Source organism: Gadus chalcogrammus, chromosome 7, assembly GCF_026213295.1.
Source record: "Gadus chalcogrammus isolate NIFS_2021 chromosome 7, NIFS_Gcha_1.0, whole genome shotgun sequence".
In the NCBI taxonomy this organism is placed as follows: domain Eukaryota; kingdom Metazoa; phylum Chordata; class Actinopteri; order Gadiformes; family Gadidae; genus Gadus; species Gadus chalcogrammus.
Window position 1 is genome coordinate 12,863,856 of NC_079418.1, and position 19,202 is coordinate 12,883,057.

General features: G+C 43.5%; 1 protein-coding gene across 1 annotated transcript in view; it reads right to left on the bottom strand.

Annotated features, from left to right (window-relative positions):
• rad50 (RAD50 homolog, double strand break repair protein) overlaps nucleotides 1–19,202 on the bottom strand; it is a 32,666-nt gene that overhangs the window by 1,551 nt on the left and 11,913 nt on the right. Inside the window, exons 15-27 of the mRNA XM_056594308.1 lie at nucleotides 18,441–18,678; nucleotides 16,545–16,734; nucleotides 15,671–15,797; nucleotides 15,203–15,396; nucleotides 14,655–14,765; nucleotides 14,335–14,427; nucleotides 14,076–14,189; nucleotides 13,540–13,667; nucleotides 12,769–12,870; nucleotides 12,071–12,193; nucleotides 2,926–3,011; nucleotides 2,037–2,179; nucleotides 879–1,012 (exon numbers count right to left, since the gene is read on the bottom strand). Coding sequence (XP_056450283.1) covers nucleotides 879–1,012; nucleotides 2,037–2,179; nucleotides 2,926–3,011; nucleotides 12,071–12,193; nucleotides 12,769–12,870; nucleotides 13,540–13,667; nucleotides 14,076–14,189; nucleotides 14,335–14,427; nucleotides 14,655–14,765; nucleotides 15,203–15,396; nucleotides 15,671–15,797; nucleotides 16,545–16,734; nucleotides 18,441–18,678 — 1,783 coding nt within the window. The remainder of the gene's footprint in view (nucleotides 1–878; nucleotides 1,013–2,036; nucleotides 2,180–2,925; nucleotides 3,012–12,070; nucleotides 12,194–12,768; nucleotides 12,871–13,539; nucleotides 13,668–14,075; nucleotides 14,190–14,334; nucleotides 14,428–14,654; nucleotides 14,766–15,202; nucleotides 15,397–15,670; nucleotides 15,798–16,544; nucleotides 16,735–18,440; nucleotides 18,679–19,202) is intronic.

A 19,202-nucleotide genomic window follows, 5' to 3' on the forward strand; every position in this document is an offset into this window, starting at 1 on the left:
CGCTTTATTTGTTTTATGATTTAACTTTAGTATTTTCTGAAGTCAGAGGAAGTCAATATTCTTGTTTGAATGCTTACGAAACTATTCTCAGCACTATAAGAATCTTTAAACCTAATTTCCATTATTCATTGACTATTTTTATTGACCATCATCACCATCATGTTATTGTTGATGAATGTCAATGTTATTATTATGCATTTTTAGACTATCTTCAGTGATTCTTCTGCATCTTAATGATCAATGAAATACAAGTGGTGCCCGGCATAAGAATAATCCCTTCCTGCCAAAATCCCACATCTTTGTATGGGAGCTGGCAACTGTGGCATCCTCCCATCCAACTGGAAAACTCCATTGTCCTGGATGGCACTAATAGATTTGGTTGGTGTGTAGTGGATACCGCCCTGTCTTAGGTTGTGGTTTGACAATTTTCTAATCATAGTCGTCACATCAAGAAATCCGGTTTGAGTAGGGGAATTTACGCTGACTAATAATGACACAGAAAATGCGACTTGAGTGACGTTGTGATCAACAACGTCAAAGCCCACATCCCACTCGCTAGGCTGTGCAGCCAGTAGCAAACCACCACTCTGGGGAAGGGTTTTGAGCCAGACTAAGCCCACGTCTTGTATTTACAGAGTTTTCCACATTTAACAACCTCATACACATCAGTCCATAATAATACTGAAATGGTGGCCAACACTTTGTCAGACCCAAAACAAACCCCAAAAAGATGATCAATGTTTTTGGGGTTCCGCATCAGGAACCAAACCAGGGCTGTTACCCGGCTTTGTTCTGCCTCTGGGGGTGATGGGACTTATAGCGTGAGGCAACTAAAGTGGGCATGTGTCATTATGTGTGTGGTGTGTTGGCACACTCACTCGACGAGGGCGTGGGCCAGGGACTCGATGTTCTCTCGGTCCAGGTTGGTGGTGGGTTCATCCAGCGCCAGGATGCCACAGTTCAGACAGAACGTCTCGGCCAGGGCCAGGCGGATGATCAGGGAAGCCAGCACCTAGACACACACACACACACAATCAACATGTGGGTTATTGATTTTAAACCAGATCCAGGCCTACATCAGCACCCTTCTACATGTGAAACCTTGTATTTTAAACAATCGCTCCAGGCCGACATCAGCACCCTTTGACACTGGACACCTAGCAGTGTAAACACTCTCTCCAGCGAAGAAGATTAACCAGAACCAAGAGCCTCAACTGAACTTGGGAAACTGCTTTTAAAGTTTATGCCAAACAGTCTCAGAGTGAACTGCAACACATTTTTATCCTTGACATGTAGATTCCTTTAGGCCTTTTGAAGGCTGAACTAAATCACCTATATACAGTGGACTGGAATTGTTTATGATGTAATCTTATTCATACTAAATAGTGTGTTTTTTATTAGCTGACTGAATTCCATTGTGATTCTTGTGACCGTGGGTAAAGGTTTGTTTTTCCGGCAATTATTCTTCCTTTAATTGAAGGAACTAAATTGATGATGAAGGAGCAGACAGATCAAATAAGTCATCGAGAGAGACGGATAATATAAAGACTATCAACAATAAAATGCATGTACACATTTGAGTGAATCATTTGTTTTGTTTTTATTGAATTTACTTTTCTTTCTTGAACGTTGATTTTTGTTTTGATATTATATTGTTGTTTTTGTATGCTTTGGTAACACAAAAATATTTTTGCTGAGAGAGAGAGAGAGAGAGAGAGAGAGAGAGAGAGAGAGAGAGAGAGAGAGAGAGAGAGAGAGAGAGAGAGAGAGAGAGAGAGAGAGAGAGAGAGAGAGAGAGAGAGAGAGAGAGAGAGAGAGAGAGAGAGAGAGAGAGAGAGAGAGAGCGCTAAGAGGTGAGAGGGCGGGGCCACTATGCTGCCCCGGGTCAAACGGAGAGGAAAAGGAGGAACTCATAGAGAATGAGAGAGAAAAAGAGTTTTCACGGCATTACCATCATTCAAACCCACCCACAGTACGCCATTAGAGCAAAGAGAGAGAGAGAGAGAGAGAGGACAGAGAGAGAGAGAGACACCGACCTTCTGTCCGGCGCTGCAGCGGCCCCTCATGTCCAGGGCCGTGTCTCCCTTCATCATCACCACCCGGTAGTTGTAGGTCCTCCTCTTCACCCCCGCCGACGAGTTCTCATCCACGTCAGACCTGATCTCCACGTACTCTATGTCTACACAGAGAGAGAGACACTCAGACCTGATCTCCACGTACTCTTGTCTACACAGAGAGAGACACTCAGACCTGATCTCCACGTACTCTATGTCTACACAGAGAGAGAGACACTCAGACCTGATCTCCACGTACTCTATGTCTACACAGAGAGAGAGACACTCAGACCTGATCTCCACGTACTCTATGTCTACACACAGAGAGAGACACTCAGACCTGATCTCCACGTACTCTATGTCTACACAGAGAGAGAGACACTAAAAGACAGACGCAGCGACAGAGAGGGAGAGAGAGACAGAGAGACAGGGAGAGAGAGAGAGACTGGGAGAGAAAGACAGAGAGACAGAGACCGGGAGAGAGACCAGGAGGGAGAAAAAGGGACAGGGCGAGAGACATAGATAGCGAGAGAGAGAGACAGGCAGGGAGAGAAAGACAGACAGAGAAAACCGCAGTGAAAGATGAGGAAAGATTTGGAAGAATGGGAGAAGTATGGGGAAGAGAGGTATAGGTAGGGTAGGAGAATGAGAGAGGGAGAGGAGTAAAGAGAAAGAAGGTAGAGAAAAAGAAGAGGGTTGACGGCAGTGTTGTCCTTTCAATAAATGTGAACAATTGGACCACCAGGCGAGGGTATACCTGTAGAATAAATAGAAACATGGAGGAATGTAACGAGACAGAGAAAGAGGTGGTGGACGGGAGGCAGAGAGAGGTAGAGGGGGGAGGGCCGTGGGTGTAGCATGAGGCCCTCACCTTGACCCCTGTACGTGCTACGCCACAGGTCTCGGATTATCTTGTTGATCTCGTCCATTTTCATACTGTGAAACTTCATGATGGTTCTGAAAAACAAAGCGGTCACAAAAATAGGATCGAAAGCAGGACTTAGCAAGGGAAGGATAGGGCTAATCAACATTAGCGCTATCCTATCCTCATAACATCGAATTCAGTCCGAATTCTGACTTTAACTTCAGAATTCTGACTTTAATCACACATACAATACATGCAAATGCTGCCCTAATCCTCTTCCGTGTCTTCCATAGGTCAGTGCATGGTTCCCATCCTGTATGTCGCACAGTGCCTCTCACTAACCTCTGTTCCTTACAGGTTCTCAACCTGTAATTAATAATTCTGATTTAATTCTCAGAACTCTAAAATAATTATCACATGTTGGCCTGATCCCTTTTCATATGATCAAATCCAGTTCATGACTGTTTTTTTAGTTTTGTTTTAATTAAGAAAACATAGTAATATTATCAGATGTTTTAGGTGACTTTAATGTAGAACTCTTTCACACATAACTATTTACAACAATAACGAGATACAACACATAAAATAAAAATCTGGTTTGTGGGATTCAGACGAATATTCAGACGTGAGCTCCGCTTCATCTGGTCCATCTGGGTAACTATGCTCGTGCCCGCCACATGCGCGCCATCGGGAACCGGAGAGGCAGGAGTCGTTGTGAGTGCAGTGTGGGTTGCGCTGGGACTGGACTCCCGATGTCAATACTGGACAATATAGGGTGTTGGTGTTTTCGTGTGCAAGGGCCAGCCAGAATCTGGCTGTTCTCGAGCCAGATTTACCCATAGTAGGTTAAATGTAAATCATCAGAAACAAGTAGCTGTTATTTGACAAGAGGAGACGCCACTAGTCCCCGCGACTCATTAGCTGGGGGGGCTCAGATCAATTCTAACAGGGCTGCACAATTTGTATTAGTGGTCGTTGGTTCAATAATCCAATACATTTTTAAGACCTGTCACAATCGTATTTAAGACTTTTTAAGACTTTTTTAAGCCGAAACCCTGTTCTAAAGAATGAGGAATAAACCCTCAGTGCTACCATGTATTTATACAATATAACTAACATCCAAGCCTGCTTTGCTCCAACATTTGACGTTGTTCAATTCAATGTGACGTCATGATGTATAAACCCTGTAATCAAATACACACATCCAAGTATGAAGAATATTTCAGAAATGTATATTTCACCTAAATAAATACAAACCATCATGACATAAGAATGACTTAATTTCATGCAAACATATAATATATTTCTAGTTGCACAACTATTAAACTACATGATTCCTGTGCAATCGAAACAAATACTGATCACTGACAACATTGTTTCCTTCATCATGAATCTGACGCCCTGCTAAGGCTGTGGTTTTTGTGACATACATAGATGGTCTAGATATTACTCATGGCTAACACTGTCATTTCCGCCTTTCATTTCCTTAGGTTTTAAGGCATTTCCTCTTCAAGCTGATGAGACTGTTGATACACTACCTGTACTGTTGCACTGAGGTGTGCCTTGAGAAAAAGCACTAGGAATGAAATATAAATAAAAAACAAGATGGCCTTCTATGTATAGTGACATGAGTACACTCAAGACTTCTTCACCTGAAGGATAGATCACACATTCAGTCGTGATTTAGTTTCAAGAAACAGGGGTAATCCATTTGATGGTTTTACAATGATTACAGTAAGTTGACATTCACAATGGCATGTTTACATTTATAAAGCACATCCATGTTTGCTTATTGGCATGTTTGGAGACAGATATGTTGAAATTACAGTTGCCTGAATGCCATTGGCGACCATTGTGAGAAATTGTCAACAAATTCTCGGCCAATGGCCATACGTGCACGCCAGAATAAAGGCATTTGTTGACGCATTAGTGATGGTTAAATAGTGTGGTTAACCAGAATGCTTTTCTGAATGCCCAGAGCCCAGCGGGCGGTGTCTGTGTTCAGTGCGCCTGGCTGTGGATGTGCGGCCGCCTTTCAGGGTGGAAGTCTCTCCAATTTATTGAAAAGGGCTGCAGTTTTCACCGTCGCCTTTTCTGATTCACCCAATCACAGATTATGCAGAGCATGGTTTCTCAACGGGGGCGGTACCGCCACCTTGGGGGCGATCGCACAACCTAGGGGGGCGCTGAGAACGTGTTTGTTTGTTTTTAATTTTGGGGGGGATTTGAAACTTTCATGGTTTTCAATTTTTTGGGGTGAAAAAATAGGCTACCTGAAATAAATAGCCTATTTTCATTTATTGGTTTCTAACCCCTCTACTGTCTCAGCTACTTTTTACTGTCTATGCGCAATGTAACAGTTGTCATACAGCGCGGTTCGGTCCTGCACACGCCCGAACTCCCGTTACATCAGCTATCGTCATGATCTCTATAGTAACGCTGATAAACACAACCCAAGTTCGCAGGTTAACAGTTCAATAACCAACACAACACAATCAAACATGAAATCAATCAAAAAAAGGTCAAATTTTGTTTCACAGTCCGTTTTTCTCCTTCCTCTTGCTGTTGTTCAGTTCCAGCTGCTCTGAGCGTAGTCTCCACGAAAGGACCGTTGCATTTCAAATACAAATATATACGCCTAATTAGGCCTCTGCGCACGATCTGTTTTCAACCATTTCTTCCTCAACTCTTCTTTCTTGGCCAATCGATCTCTCTCTCCCTCTCTCCCTCTCCATCCCCCCATGGCTTCTTTATGGTCTTACTGCAACCTTTAGTTTTGAAAAATATATCTCAACTTATTTTTAAGGAATGTCTTTTTAGCAAAAATGTCAATATACATTTTTTTGCGTCTCCATTAATGACTCTAGAGCCCCAGAACGTGTTCATAGAGGCATGGCCTCTCCATATTTCCCCTGCTCATTACTGCGCACAAATGTACGTACTGTAAGTACTTAAGCATCAAGAGCCCCTCGGGTGCCGGCAGATACATAGAAACCTCCCGGCGGGGTGCGCTTTGCGAGCACACGAAAGAAAATTGCGAGCCGAAAAAAAAAACATTTCACCTCCGCTGCTGCAACTCCATCCTAGGGGAAACACTGCAGAAGGTGGTACAACCTAGAGGAGGTTGTTCTCTTGTTAAACACTACTTTATTAGACTTCACTGTCAGCTTTAGTGGCAGCAGCCCTATTACATAGTTTGTTTTTTATTATTATTAGGCTGAACTACAACATGTTGCATGTTAAATCTATACCGTCAAGAAGCATCTCAGTCGTGTATAAAGCAAAGCATATATTGGATCACAAATCATTGCATATGACTTGCAAAGGTAGCAGTGAGATCTTACCTTATTTAAATGACTGTGTGGAGGTCTGGGGAAACACCTACAAAATCTCACTGCCACCACTGGTCACGCTTCAAAAAACGAGCGATAAGAATAATTCATAAAGAAGGATATAATGCCCACAGCAATCTACTGTTTTTAAATTCCCGTATTATAAAGTTCAACGACCAGGTTGACTATCATGTTGCACAAATAATGTTTAAAGCAAGAATTAAACTGCTACCAGGTAATATTCAAAAACGTATATTTCGAGGGAAAAGTTAAATTTTAAGACGTAAGCAGTTCGCACGACTTTAAAAAGTCACCTTTAAACACTGTCCAAACATGAAGAAATATTCAAAGCAATGATTTGCGAAAGGTATAGGGATGAGGGAGAGCTATAAGAAAAGGGTTTTCTTTATTTATTAGAAAATAATAATAATTATTATTATTATTATTATAATATATGTAAATTGGACATATAGTACCCCATATCAAATTGTATACATACTGTACCAAACTGTATAGATATAAGGATTGTATACATAGATGAAATGTAAATATAGTACATCAAATTGTACAAGTAGATATATAGATATAGATATATGGATTGTATAAATGTAGAATATAGTATATCAAATTGTATATATGTATAGATTGTATAGATATATAAATATAATATAGTATAGCAAATTGTATATCGATAGATTGTATATATAAATAGATTATAAGATAAGGAACACAGGAAGTTAATTTAATAAATATTGTTTATTGAGCTGTGGAAAAGGGGTAGGATTAAATAAGTTGTATACTTCTTCCTGCTCGTTTTCAGGGATATCAATTGAATATAGGATATATCAATTGAATATTGAATTCTTCCCTTATACCAATTTAGAGGACATGGGTTGACAGGGAATCCATGTTACCCCAATTCTCCCCAAGTACATGCTAGGTTCCACTCAGTGCTTCGGGAATGAACACAAATAAAATAAAATCACCAACTACTACGTGCATCTGATAAGGCCAAACATCCTCAGCTATCTCTAGAGACCATGTGATAAGACAGCATATGGTAAACTTGCTTCTCAACTCCAAACACGGGCAAGGATCAACTAGGGGGGTAGCAGACTAATCTTTACTTGTTTATTCTACATCCCGTTCCCTCGTACATCATAGGAGAAGACCCAGAATGAGTGTCATGGGCAACACCATAGTCCCGTCGCCTCGGTGAACAGGTTCCGATGGCACGACTTATAATCAGAACCAATGAGCTCACTGCAGCTGCATGCTCAGGGATTGACATTTGGCGACTTTCAAAATGTGAGTACATGGCTGTAAAGGCCAAGAGTTCTGCTTGATTTTTTCCGTTTGCACTAGTTAGAAAAAAGCAAGACCTGCTGTCAGTTTTTGTCTGTGCTTCTTGTGTAAATGAAAGATAGTAATATTAAAAGATATTCTAAGTCTTATCTCATAGTAGTTTTTATAAAGGTTTTTATTAATGGGGGGAGGGGAATCTATAAAAAAGTGATGCTTTAATTTTGCCCTCAATTTGTACGTGCTGCAAACAGATCCTTCCATTACTTCGGTGGTGTAGACACCACTTGGGGTAGACCCCCAAAACACGTGAAATTAATTGTGAATCTAAACATTCTGCATAGGACGGAATTCTGTGCAAAATGTTTTAATATTATAACGGAAACACCCCCGAAAAAGTAAACACATCAAGCTCAGTATAACAAGTGAGCCATATTATCGATAATCTCACTCTGAGTCACATGTTTTCACTTTGGTATTGTAACGGCGAGTCAGCTGCTCTCGTATCATCGGAGGATGCTGATAGGTTTTTGTCTGTGGTCACCCCGCTGTTTCGTAACTAGAAATGGGTCTGAAAACACTTCAACCGAACTGATCATGTTTCCTGCCTGTGGTCTACAGATGGCCGATGTTGGCATTGTATCTGACCTCTTTTCCTTTCTTGTCCGTTATGATTGAAGCTCAGCTACGGGTTTCCTCGAATTTGAAAAACCTGCTGAAGCGGAGAAGGAATACATAGATATCATCCCACGCCGTAACGTGGGATGATATCAATGTATTCCTTCTCTGTTGAGAAAAAAAAAGAGAGTTGATCAACAGTGTGTGTGCGTGTGTGTACAGTATGTATGTACAGTATGTATGCATGTATTACACAGCAAATGCCAAAGTGTTAAAATCCCAGAGTATTCATGACCAGAGTAGATTTTATACACTTTGGTGTTGAATAGGCACTAAGTACATTTTTTGGGGTGTACCAGAAACACTCTTGGGTGTTGTCTCTAAGTTAATGCTGGTGTAGAGTAATTTAAGTGTTTATTTTAGGAGGATGGACTCCCTGAATGTCCAACGGTTGATTGACGGCCGCACGTCGATTTAGGTTTCGATTCGTCATTGGCTCGCTGCGCCTCCTCATTGGTTAAATCTAGAGACATGTGACCGTTTGTCCTCTTCCACACTACGCGGCAAACTGTTTCGGCAGAGACGGTTGACTCGAGAGGATCGAATCAATATCGCCAAGGGATTGCTCAGAGTGAACGAAGACATTTTTGAACTTCACGGGAATGTAAACAGGTAAGAAAAGTACCGAGTGAATAATGCACAGGGTTTCTATGTTTCATAGTTAGTTGTGCGTGTGTCCTTCATATAGGTCAGCAATTGTATTCATAATGGGTCTTCAGAAGGTATTAAAGTCTTACATTTAAGTTGTTCAAACCTGCAGAAACCCTGAATGCAGAATATTCAGCATTTCTTCGTCTTTTAGATCTGATAACCAAATTTTAAATGCTAACGATTTTAGCTAACGTCAAACTTAATGGCCAATGCTAATGAGGCACATGTCTTCAATGTAGCTAACGCCTCGTTACCATTTTTAGCTAATGCTAACGAGGCACGTGGCTTTAATTTAGTGGGAGCGTGTCTATGTTCCCCGGGTCCTATGTTCCCCGGGTCCTATGTTCCCCTCTTTGTATGATACTGGGGAACATAGGACCCTTTTAAAAAAAAAAAAAAATGATCCTATGATAATAACCTGTTTGTATTTGGCCACCTTTATAGATGCTGACTATTTATTGACAAGAACTTTTTGAACCTTTTATGTTGTGTCATGTGCTTTCATCAGGTGTATTTCATGCTCAAAGTATGTGCTCTCCCTTTTCAGGTTGGGATAGTGACATGGCCTCACTTCTCCTGCTGGTCTACCTCCTGCCACCACCTCCAAGTGGAAAGAAGGGAGCTGTCAAAATCAGTATCCGGGAAGCTGTGGATCGTGTAGTGAAGTTTCACAGGGTAATTGTATCCTGATAAAAAAAAATTAAAAGGTATTTTTAAAGGTCCCATGGCATGCCGCCAGAGCTTGTGTGTTGCTGATGGATGTCACAATCTCTGTTTGTCAATCTACTTATCGAGTCTTGAAAACAATGGCGTCGACGGGTGATCTACTGATGGTATTGTGTGTATAAAATGTACTTTTTAATAAACAATCTGTACACTTACAAAGTTCTCATTGCCTCGTTTTATATGTTAATACCCTTATTGAACTACCAAAGAAGTGTCGGGCTACTTCTAGCCTTTTAAATGGTTTAAAATAGCAATTTAGTTTTTACCATAACCACTGCCCCCATTGTTTCAATTTTATAGCGTTTTGATAGAATCGGCTAAAAACAGCCAACTGAAGAAAGCGTCTATATGCGTTTTTTTGTGCTCCAAAACGAACGTTTCAACTCATTATCATACAAAACATATCCCAAATCCGTTTTACACCGGAATTCCCCTTTAATTGGTTGACAGGGACACATTTATTTATTTATTTATTTTCAAGTTGTTTGTTACATCATATAAATGTAAAACTAAATATGGTTCTTGATGTAAAATAATTAAAGTTTAACTATAATGTTAACTATATTATATATGTATGCACTGTAACAACAGCAGCATCAATAAAAATATAATGTTTTCAAGAATCTAATGTGTATACTATTCATTCATGAAGTGTAGATAATTCACCTCAAAGGTGTTGGCTGTACACCAGTCAGAGTACATTCTCACTCTAGAAGTATTAAATAATCAGCTCTGCGAAGTGCTACAAAGCACTGACTTGGAGTACATATTTTCTCTCTCTGGGGTTCTAGGTTTACACTGCAGGTGTAAGGAAGCACTGAATGAGTGCCCAAAAGTACCACTAATAGAGTACATTTGTACTCTCAAAGTGTTCAAATGTAACTCTAAATTTGGAGTACATATTTTGCTCTTCTAACAGTGTTCAGTGAACACTGAACTCTTGGACCTATATATACCCAAAAATGAGTGTTAAATGTACACCCATAGAGTACAATGTACACTGTGATTTTTGCTGTGTAGGGATACATCGATACCAATACTCAGGCTCGGCCCGATACTGTGCGCATGTACGTTACGGGGTTATTTGCCTTGCATTATCGTTAACCTAGTAATCTATGCCATTTTATCACAGTAACTGAAATAAGTCTCCAATTTAGAGAGAAAGGGTCAAATCCTATGTTCTCCTCAAACGCTATGTGAACGTTCCACTCTGCTGAACGCAGGTGGCGTCGCGACCACAGCCACCGCATGTGCGGTGTGTGTGGACGTGTGGAGCTCTGTCTGGGATGCAGGTACAACAGTAACCTATTCGTCCTGATTCTGACCAAAGCATGCAATGTGCCTTCACTGAGACACTAGTCTGGCTCTCTGACCCCTTCCGGCAGATGGTGAAAGGTTTGCATGCCTGCTAAATAACAACATTTTGGCCATGAGATATCTCAGGTTTAACAGACCCAGAGCCCCCCAGACCTAGACCCAGACCCACCCCAGTCCCAGTCCCAGACCCAGACCCCCCCCAAGTCCCAGACCCAGACGCCCCCCGTCCCAGACCCAGAGCCCAAACAATGGCTCTGTAGAGAGTGGTGCTGCAGTCTGGCTGCCACCTGGGCAGATATACACCGTTAGACACGCAGTACTGCACATCGCTGTAATTCTGTTGAAGTACATCAAATATCTTTCTAACTTTCTAACTAAAGATGTAAACACATCCCCCCCCCCCCCTCCGTCCCCCCCGTCCAATGTAATTCATCGGAGAAAAGGCTAATGTGTACGGCAACGTTACAGGGTTAGATCAACGCTCAACACACTCAAAAGTTGTCTTTGGTTGTGATTGTTTTGACCACGGATAACAGCTCTGCGCTAAGCCATGATTTAATTCCCCACGTAACATTGTCTTCAGCTGTTCAGACTCATCCAAAGCCAAGTTAGAAAGATGGTTATGTTACCTATGGCAAAAATCATATGACTAAAATGCCATAACATTAATAAACGTGAATAAACGCAAAGTCAATAGAACTGTCATACATCAAGTTGTCTATGAACATGATTCGGGCCTATGTCCTGAGAGATAGATTCAGCTGCCGATGTTGGAGAGAACAACCAAGTCAGTGTCCCCGGCTGCTTCACAATTCACCAGGCTACGTCCTTTGATATCCTTCTGATTGAGGGATCCCTAGTAGCACAAATAACTTATGATCAACTTTAAGTCATAGATGTTCTACAATTTAGGAAATCTATGGGGGGGGGGGACCCTTCCATTTTACCTCAATGCGGGCACGGGGTAGGTTTTAGAAAGTTCCTCAATCAAGGCGAACCTTTGGCTTATTTGGACTGTTACTCACTGGTCCAGGGCCTTGGTGACCAGCTCAGTGTATCCCCTATAGATGACTGGTACTCACTGGTCCAGGGCCTTGGTGACCAGCTCACTGTATCCCCTATATATATAGATGACTGGTACTCACTGGTCCAGGGCCTTGTAGTAGATGTCCAGGTCCTTGTTGACCAGCTCAGTGGTCCTCATCACGATCATCTTGTCCCGGAAACGCTCGTCCGCCTTGTTGTACTGGTCCTCGCGCAGCTCCTTCCTGCAAGCAGCAGCAGTTCAGTGATACACTTTGACACGGCTTGTAATGCTAATCAACCTCTAAACTTGGTGTTAACCAGGTAAAGTGTTACTAAGAATATAGATGATCAGTTCTGCGTTCAGTGAAAGAACACTGAAAAAACGGTTTCTTTAACTAAATGAAAACTAACGTGTTTGGTCAGCAGCAAAAAATATATAAAACACCTCCCCATGACCAGGCCTGAAGACATAGTTTCCATTTGCTTGGTAGTTTTTTTTGGTGTCCCCTAAGGCCAATGCTATGGTGCTAACTCTTGCCATGAGATGCCAATAGTGGGCCAAGCTACATGTTGGGGGTTTAAGGCAAGAATCTGGTGTTAAATAGATAGAAATAATGAAATAGTATGAAATACTTATTCGATGAATCTGGCAGAGAGAAGTACCTTTCATCTTTTAAGTAACTCAGCTTTCATCCAACAAGACAGACACACAGACACAGACACAGAAACAGACAGACAGACAGACAGACAGACAGACAGACAGACAGACAGACAGACAGACAGACAGACAGACAGACAGACAGACAGACAGACAGACCTGCAGTGGAGGATCTCTTCCTCAAAGCCGTTCTGGCGACCCTGTGCGATGCTGCGGGTCTTCTTTAGCTCCTCCACCTTCCGCTCCACCTCTCGCCGCTCCCTGTTCCACCACACAAACACACACAACCCCCTTCACTACTACTCATGTAGCAGACACACACCGGGCACACACACAACCCCCTTCACTACTAGTCATGTGGCAGACACACACCACACACACACACACACACACACAACCCCCTTCACTACTGGTCATGTAGCAGACACACACCGGACACAAACACAACCCGTTGACTACTAGACATGAAGAGGCTACTTTAATCCAAAGGGACCTTTTAGATCCATTTTGTAGATGCACTCATTAATGAGCAGGCAGGCAACTCTTCCTCAGAGCCCCTGGTTCAGGGAAACTTACAGGTGCAGACCTTAGCCTTAGAACTAGGGCTGAACCATACGGGAAAAACATGGCATGTGCGATAACGGAATTTACGCATGGATATAACGGAACTTTAGTATTTCACACTATATATACTATCCAACAACCCTGTTGCCTTTAAAACACTTTCATTCCTGGAAACTTTACACTGCTAAGCATCATCAAATCAACCAACATTTTCAGTTGACATTACATTCAGTTTAGTCCTACTCGATTAATTCATTTGCATCGACTGTTTGTATTATGCAAGTGCTACTTTAATGACGACTACGGTGACAACCACATCCTACTCTATGCAGGCAGCGTCTGAGCGTGGCGGCGCAGTGTACGTACTGGCGCAGCTGCATGACCTGCATGTTGCCCATGTCCTTCAGCAGAGCCTCCCGCCGCGACAGCACCTCCTTCAGCTCCTCACCGCGCCGCCGCAGAGTCAGGTTGTCCTGCAGCCAGCGCTCCTGCACCTAGACACACACACACACACACACACACACACACACACACACACACAATCATCATCATGGAAAAACACAAATACAGTAGTTCCAGCTATTAATACCAATAATATGAGTCCTATTTAGGAATGGTATGCTTTTTTCTCTTTAAGACCCCAAAATAATTGTTATTCTTATTTACTCATAATTATGAGCATTGTTTTGATTGTAATAAATGTTAAGTAGGGAGATCGCCCACATCTATTAAATTCATATTGTTATTGGCTTCTGTTTATGGTCAAGCCAAGTCTTTTGCAGCACTATGATCAGGTGGACATAAGTGACCCGAGTGGAAAACCCTGCACCTCGGAGGATTTGGCCTCAACAAAAAGGGCTGCAGGCTAAAGAAAGGAGCGCCACAGGCAGCTGAGCGGGTACCTTCTGGGTGTCTATGTCCTGCCGCACGGCACCCATCTCCTTGGTGATCTTCTCCTTGTGTTTCTCGGCCTCGTGAAGCTGCCCGTTGGTGTCGTGGAGCTCCGATTCTTTTTGCTGCAAATCCAATAAATAAACGGTCACCATTTCAGCTTTGGTCGCTTGACGTGAACACACACACTGCTCACGTGCCGCCGTGGGCTGAGAGTCAGTGTGTGACATTGGGCTCCTCCACTGAATGGATCATCTTCAGAATAGAGACCTCTTTGTGTTCCTGTTTGCCCTCCTCCGTGTATCTGCTGATGTCTCTCTCCAGCGTGCTGATGTTCTTCACTTTGTCCTTGATGGTGTTCATCTGGCAGAGGGTCAGAGTTCAGTCGTTTGGTTCACAGGTTCAAACAAAAGACGACCAAGGCGTAACCCACCGGCCCAGACAGGAAGGGAGCGGTTATAGAAACACTGAACTGTACCGCTATCATCCACAGAAGTGTTAAAGGTGTCTTTTAGCGGTACAAAAGGTGACAGATGCAATACAAAAATCTTAAATCAACAATTGAGTAGACATGAACACCAACAGCCCACCTTCTCTTGTCCCTCGTCCTGCTTCTGTCTCCTGCGGACCACCAGCTCCTCCCTCTCCTGCTGCAGCTTCTCCAACATGGCTGAGATGGGGGCCAGCTGCTCCTTGGCGTCCTGCAGCCATGGGTCCATCACAAAGCGGGGGTGAGCGCTTGTATGTGACTTTGTGTGTATGTGCTAGGGCTGTCAAGTTCTGGTTGTTCAGTTGATAAATTTGCACATATACACCTGTTCAACCAATTTTTGTTGGTCAGATAATTGCTAGGGGGTATAGGGGAAATTCCAATGAAAAGGAGCCCTAGTGTGTGAGTGTGAGTGAGTGAGTGAGTGAGTGAGTGAGTGAGTGAGTGAGTGAGTGAGTGAGTGAGTGAGTGAGTGAGTGAGTGAGTGAGTGAGTGAGTGAGAGAGAGAGAGAGAGAGAGAGTGAGAGAGAAGGCGCAAGGCACTGCCAATGTTAATCGCTCAGTGTGGTGAGGAGAGGAGAGAAGGTAGCGCCAGAGACGCTACCTGTGTGTGTTTGTGTGCATGTGTGTGTGTGTGTGTGTGTGTACCCGGATCTCCCTGGTGAGGCTCTGGACCTCCGTGGTGGTCTCCACACTCTGGGCGGTCAGCGCCTGCTGCTGCTGCATGTCGCTGCTCAGCTGCAGCTTCTGGCCGCGCGTCTCGTTGACCGCGCTGCGCAGGCTCTGCACGCGCTCCTGCTGGTCCTGGATCAGCTTGCGCTTCAACTCCACCTTACTGGAGGCTGCGAGGCGCACACACACACACACACACACACGTTCCATAACTGTATATGAATCAGGGCGGCGGGGCCAATCAATAAGAAGAGGTATCCATCCACAGATACTCTCTCAATACATAATTCAATAAAATCCAAAATAAAAAAGATCTGAACACTGAATATGTTATCATCCAGCCCTACAGCTGAAAGCATCTAGTGGCCCTTTCAGCATGTGCGTGCCTGTGTGTGTGTGTGCGTGTCTGTAAATGTGTGTCAGGCCATGTGCGGGCCGTCTCACTGGTGTCCAGCCGGTGCTGGGTCTCCTGTTTCTCCTGGCTGACTTGCTGCACAGTGCGGCTCAGGTCCACTCCCTGCAGCCTGGCCTCCTGCTGGGCGATCTTCCTGTCCACCTCCTTCAGGTCCAGCTGGGGGCGGACACACAGAATCAACCACACGCAGGGGACGCACCACGCATACACTGCAAAGAACAATGCAAGTGTGTTGGGGATCCCACTTTCTGCCTAACTTCTTCTAACTGATGTTCTTATCTGGAATATAAACATATATGGTATATGGTTATATGGTTCTCATTAATCTATAACAGAGAGCCGTTTCAAGTCGCATAACAAGAAGCGTTAACTGGAGGTTTTAATTTCCACAGCAAAGAAAGAAGGATGGAACGGTCACAATGATAATGCTACAGGACTGTTATTTAATTGCAGGAAAGTAAAGTAACTACCAGAACCGTGACACTGTAGGCGTCACTGCTCTGGTAGCTCCACAATAATCATTTAGGCTTGGATTTTAAGCATTGCATTGAAGTTATTGAAAGGATTATGCAGGTGATGGCTGGAAATGCCACAAGAAGATTGGCTGAGGGACTTAAAGACATCATTGATGGATAGAGAGGAGACAGTTCCTTCTCAAGATTACTTCCTTGCTAATTAAGGGAGTTTTTTCTTGCCCTCTAGGCGGCTAGCGACCAGGGGGTGTCATAAATATACGGCCTTTTAAGGCCTTTGAGACTGTACCGAGGATTAAGGGCTATACAAATACAATTGAAAATTGAAAGACAGCAGAACGGGAGAGGAACAACAACAAGGGCACGCTCTGGGGAGAACATCTATGAGCAGGGGGTGTGCGAGGGGATGTGAAGGGAGGAGGGGTCGTACCAGGAAGCGGTCCATGAGTGCGATGTCCTGCAGGCAGGCCTTGGCCGTCTCCTCCTCAGAGATCATCACAGACAGCCCTGTCTCCTGCTCCTCCACGTCCCTCTTCAGCCTCTCGATGCTCCGGTTCACAGCCTGCAGCCGGTTCCTCAGCTCGGGGAGCTCCTCCTTCTGGAGCTTCTCCATGGACACCCTGGAGGTGGGGGGGGGGGGGTGGAGGGGGAGCAGGAGGAGGAGGGGAAGGAGAGGAAGAGACATGGGAGGACAGATGAGAGGAGGGGAGAGGACATGAGAGGAGAGATGGAGGTCAGAAGAACGCCACCACTCAGGCCTGGGCATTATCTTTGTTTATAGTCCATCTTAAAAGGATGTAATAATTATTATTATAAAAGACAGGCTAAACATAATCAAATGAGCACATTAATAAAACATGGAAAGAGATGGAAAGCACCCTTTGAGGGGTGATTGGATACTTCAACATTTACATCCATAGCGGCCTGATAACTGTTTTAGAAATGGCATATAGCAGTTTGTTACTGGGATTTCAGTTAATATAACTTATCTGCCCTGTTGGTCATATACCAAGTTGTAATGAGTCATTGACATATAGAATGAAGTGTTTTTATGTTGAGAAGGCTAACCTCTTCATCAATAGGCTTATTTCTGTAAAATAAACTGCAAAAATGAATATGGAGTATATATCAATATAACGGCAAGGGCAATAATATGCATAATATGTAATCTTGGTCCCAAAAGAAGATAACACCCGGGAGACTGTTTTGCAAGGGAAATATTCCATGTGGATACTGCTTGGTTAGAATGAATGAAGCTAGAACAAAGATTTAATTTCCCCCTGAAATAAGTGAATATCAATATCAGTTGTTAGCCCTGTAGTACTATAGGGCCATGGCAAAACATCTGATGAGTAAATGGGTCAATGTCAATAAAGTATAAATTAAGTAGAGTAAAGGTAGAAGTTTAAGTAGAAGTAGGTTTAAATTTCAAAATAAATCACCAAATCTAATGAAAACCAATGCAAAATTGACAATATAAACTTTATGAGACACAAACCGGTAGATATCTTGAGAAGCAATGGACATTTTTGACACTATTGAAAGTTCAGGGGGAATAGAGTTGAATTACACCAAGCCAAACAATCGCAATTCCACCAGATGGCAATGAAGAACCCATGTTCTGATTTAACCTAATTCACCATTTCATTATTTACCATTAAACATTTATCGTAAATACCATATTGAGTTGAAAAATGGTACCAAAAAAAGGAAATCATTTTGGTTGTAAAAAGATTTTTAAAAAATAAATCGCCTAAAACTTCTCCAAATCCTGCTTTGATATACTGTCAGATGACATTTTTCCATATGTTTTTTAAATCTAGTCTGGTTTGTTTGACCGAGTTTGTCTTGGTAAAGACGGGGGGTGTGACTTAGCGACAGGTGAATTGTCTTTTGTTTAGCTAACAATGGTTTTGATAAACTGAAGGTCGAGAATCAAATCCTTAGGGTTCTGTCAAATGCCTTAAACCTTCTTTGCGGTTGGGGGGGAGGGGGGTTTACCCAGATACGGGCCATTTTGGGATGAGGAGATTACAACCAAGTTCATTACAGATATTTGATTACATTTAATTCCCCAAAAGTTTGACACAAGTCAAAGGCACAATATACTGTACTAAATCATACAATGAGCTTGATATATCATCAGATATCAATATAAGGAAACATGGCAAGTCCAAAAAAAATCTTCTCTGACAACAATGATACAGCCTGTAATTTCTCCTTTAAAATTTCTATTCCGGTTCTAAGCTTTGGTTTTGGTTTTGGCCTGTGTGTTGTGATTCAACTTCTCAGCGTAGCCCGGATTCCCAGCTAGGCCCTGCCTCACCTGACGGGCCGCAGAGCCATCATCTGGTCCCGCCTGCCCTCCTTCCTCCTCAGCTCCTGCTCCGTGTTCTTCAGCTTGTCGGGCACCAGCCGCAGCTTAGACTGCATGTCGCTCACCACCTCGTCGAGCTCCACCTCCGAGGGGAAGGTGCGCTGGCACACGGGGCAGCAGGGCCCATTGTCCTCCGTCAGCTGGCTGATGAACTGCGTGTACACCGCCGTGGCGCCCGCCAGCATGGCTGGGCGGGGCGCAGCGATGGGTGGGTGGAGGTGGATGAGAGGGGGGGGATGGATGGATAGGAGGGATGGATGGGTGGAGGTGAATGGGTGGGTGGGTGGAGGAGTCAGTAAGGCAGGTGTGTAGAGGGGGAGGGATGGATGGATAGATGGGATGGAGGAGGTGGAGGTTTGGATAGTTGGGTGGGTTGGGGTTGAGGGATGGATGAGCAGGAGGGAGGGAGGTATGTGTGTTGATTGGTGGAAGTGGATGGATGGATGGATGGGTTGGTGGTTAAAGGGGGAAGGAAGGAGGGATAGATGGTTGGAGGTACAGGTGTAGGGATTGAGAGACGAATGGTTGGAGGAGGGACGGACGGATTAGATTCAATGGAATGTCACTAGGAATACACACAAATGCAACCTCAAATGAAAGCAATTAGAACAAAACCCTGATGGCAATGGAAATCTCTGCGATGTCCACGATGTTAAAGCATTGTTTCCATCCCCAATCAAACCTCGTGCCATGCAAGAAACGATTCTCCGT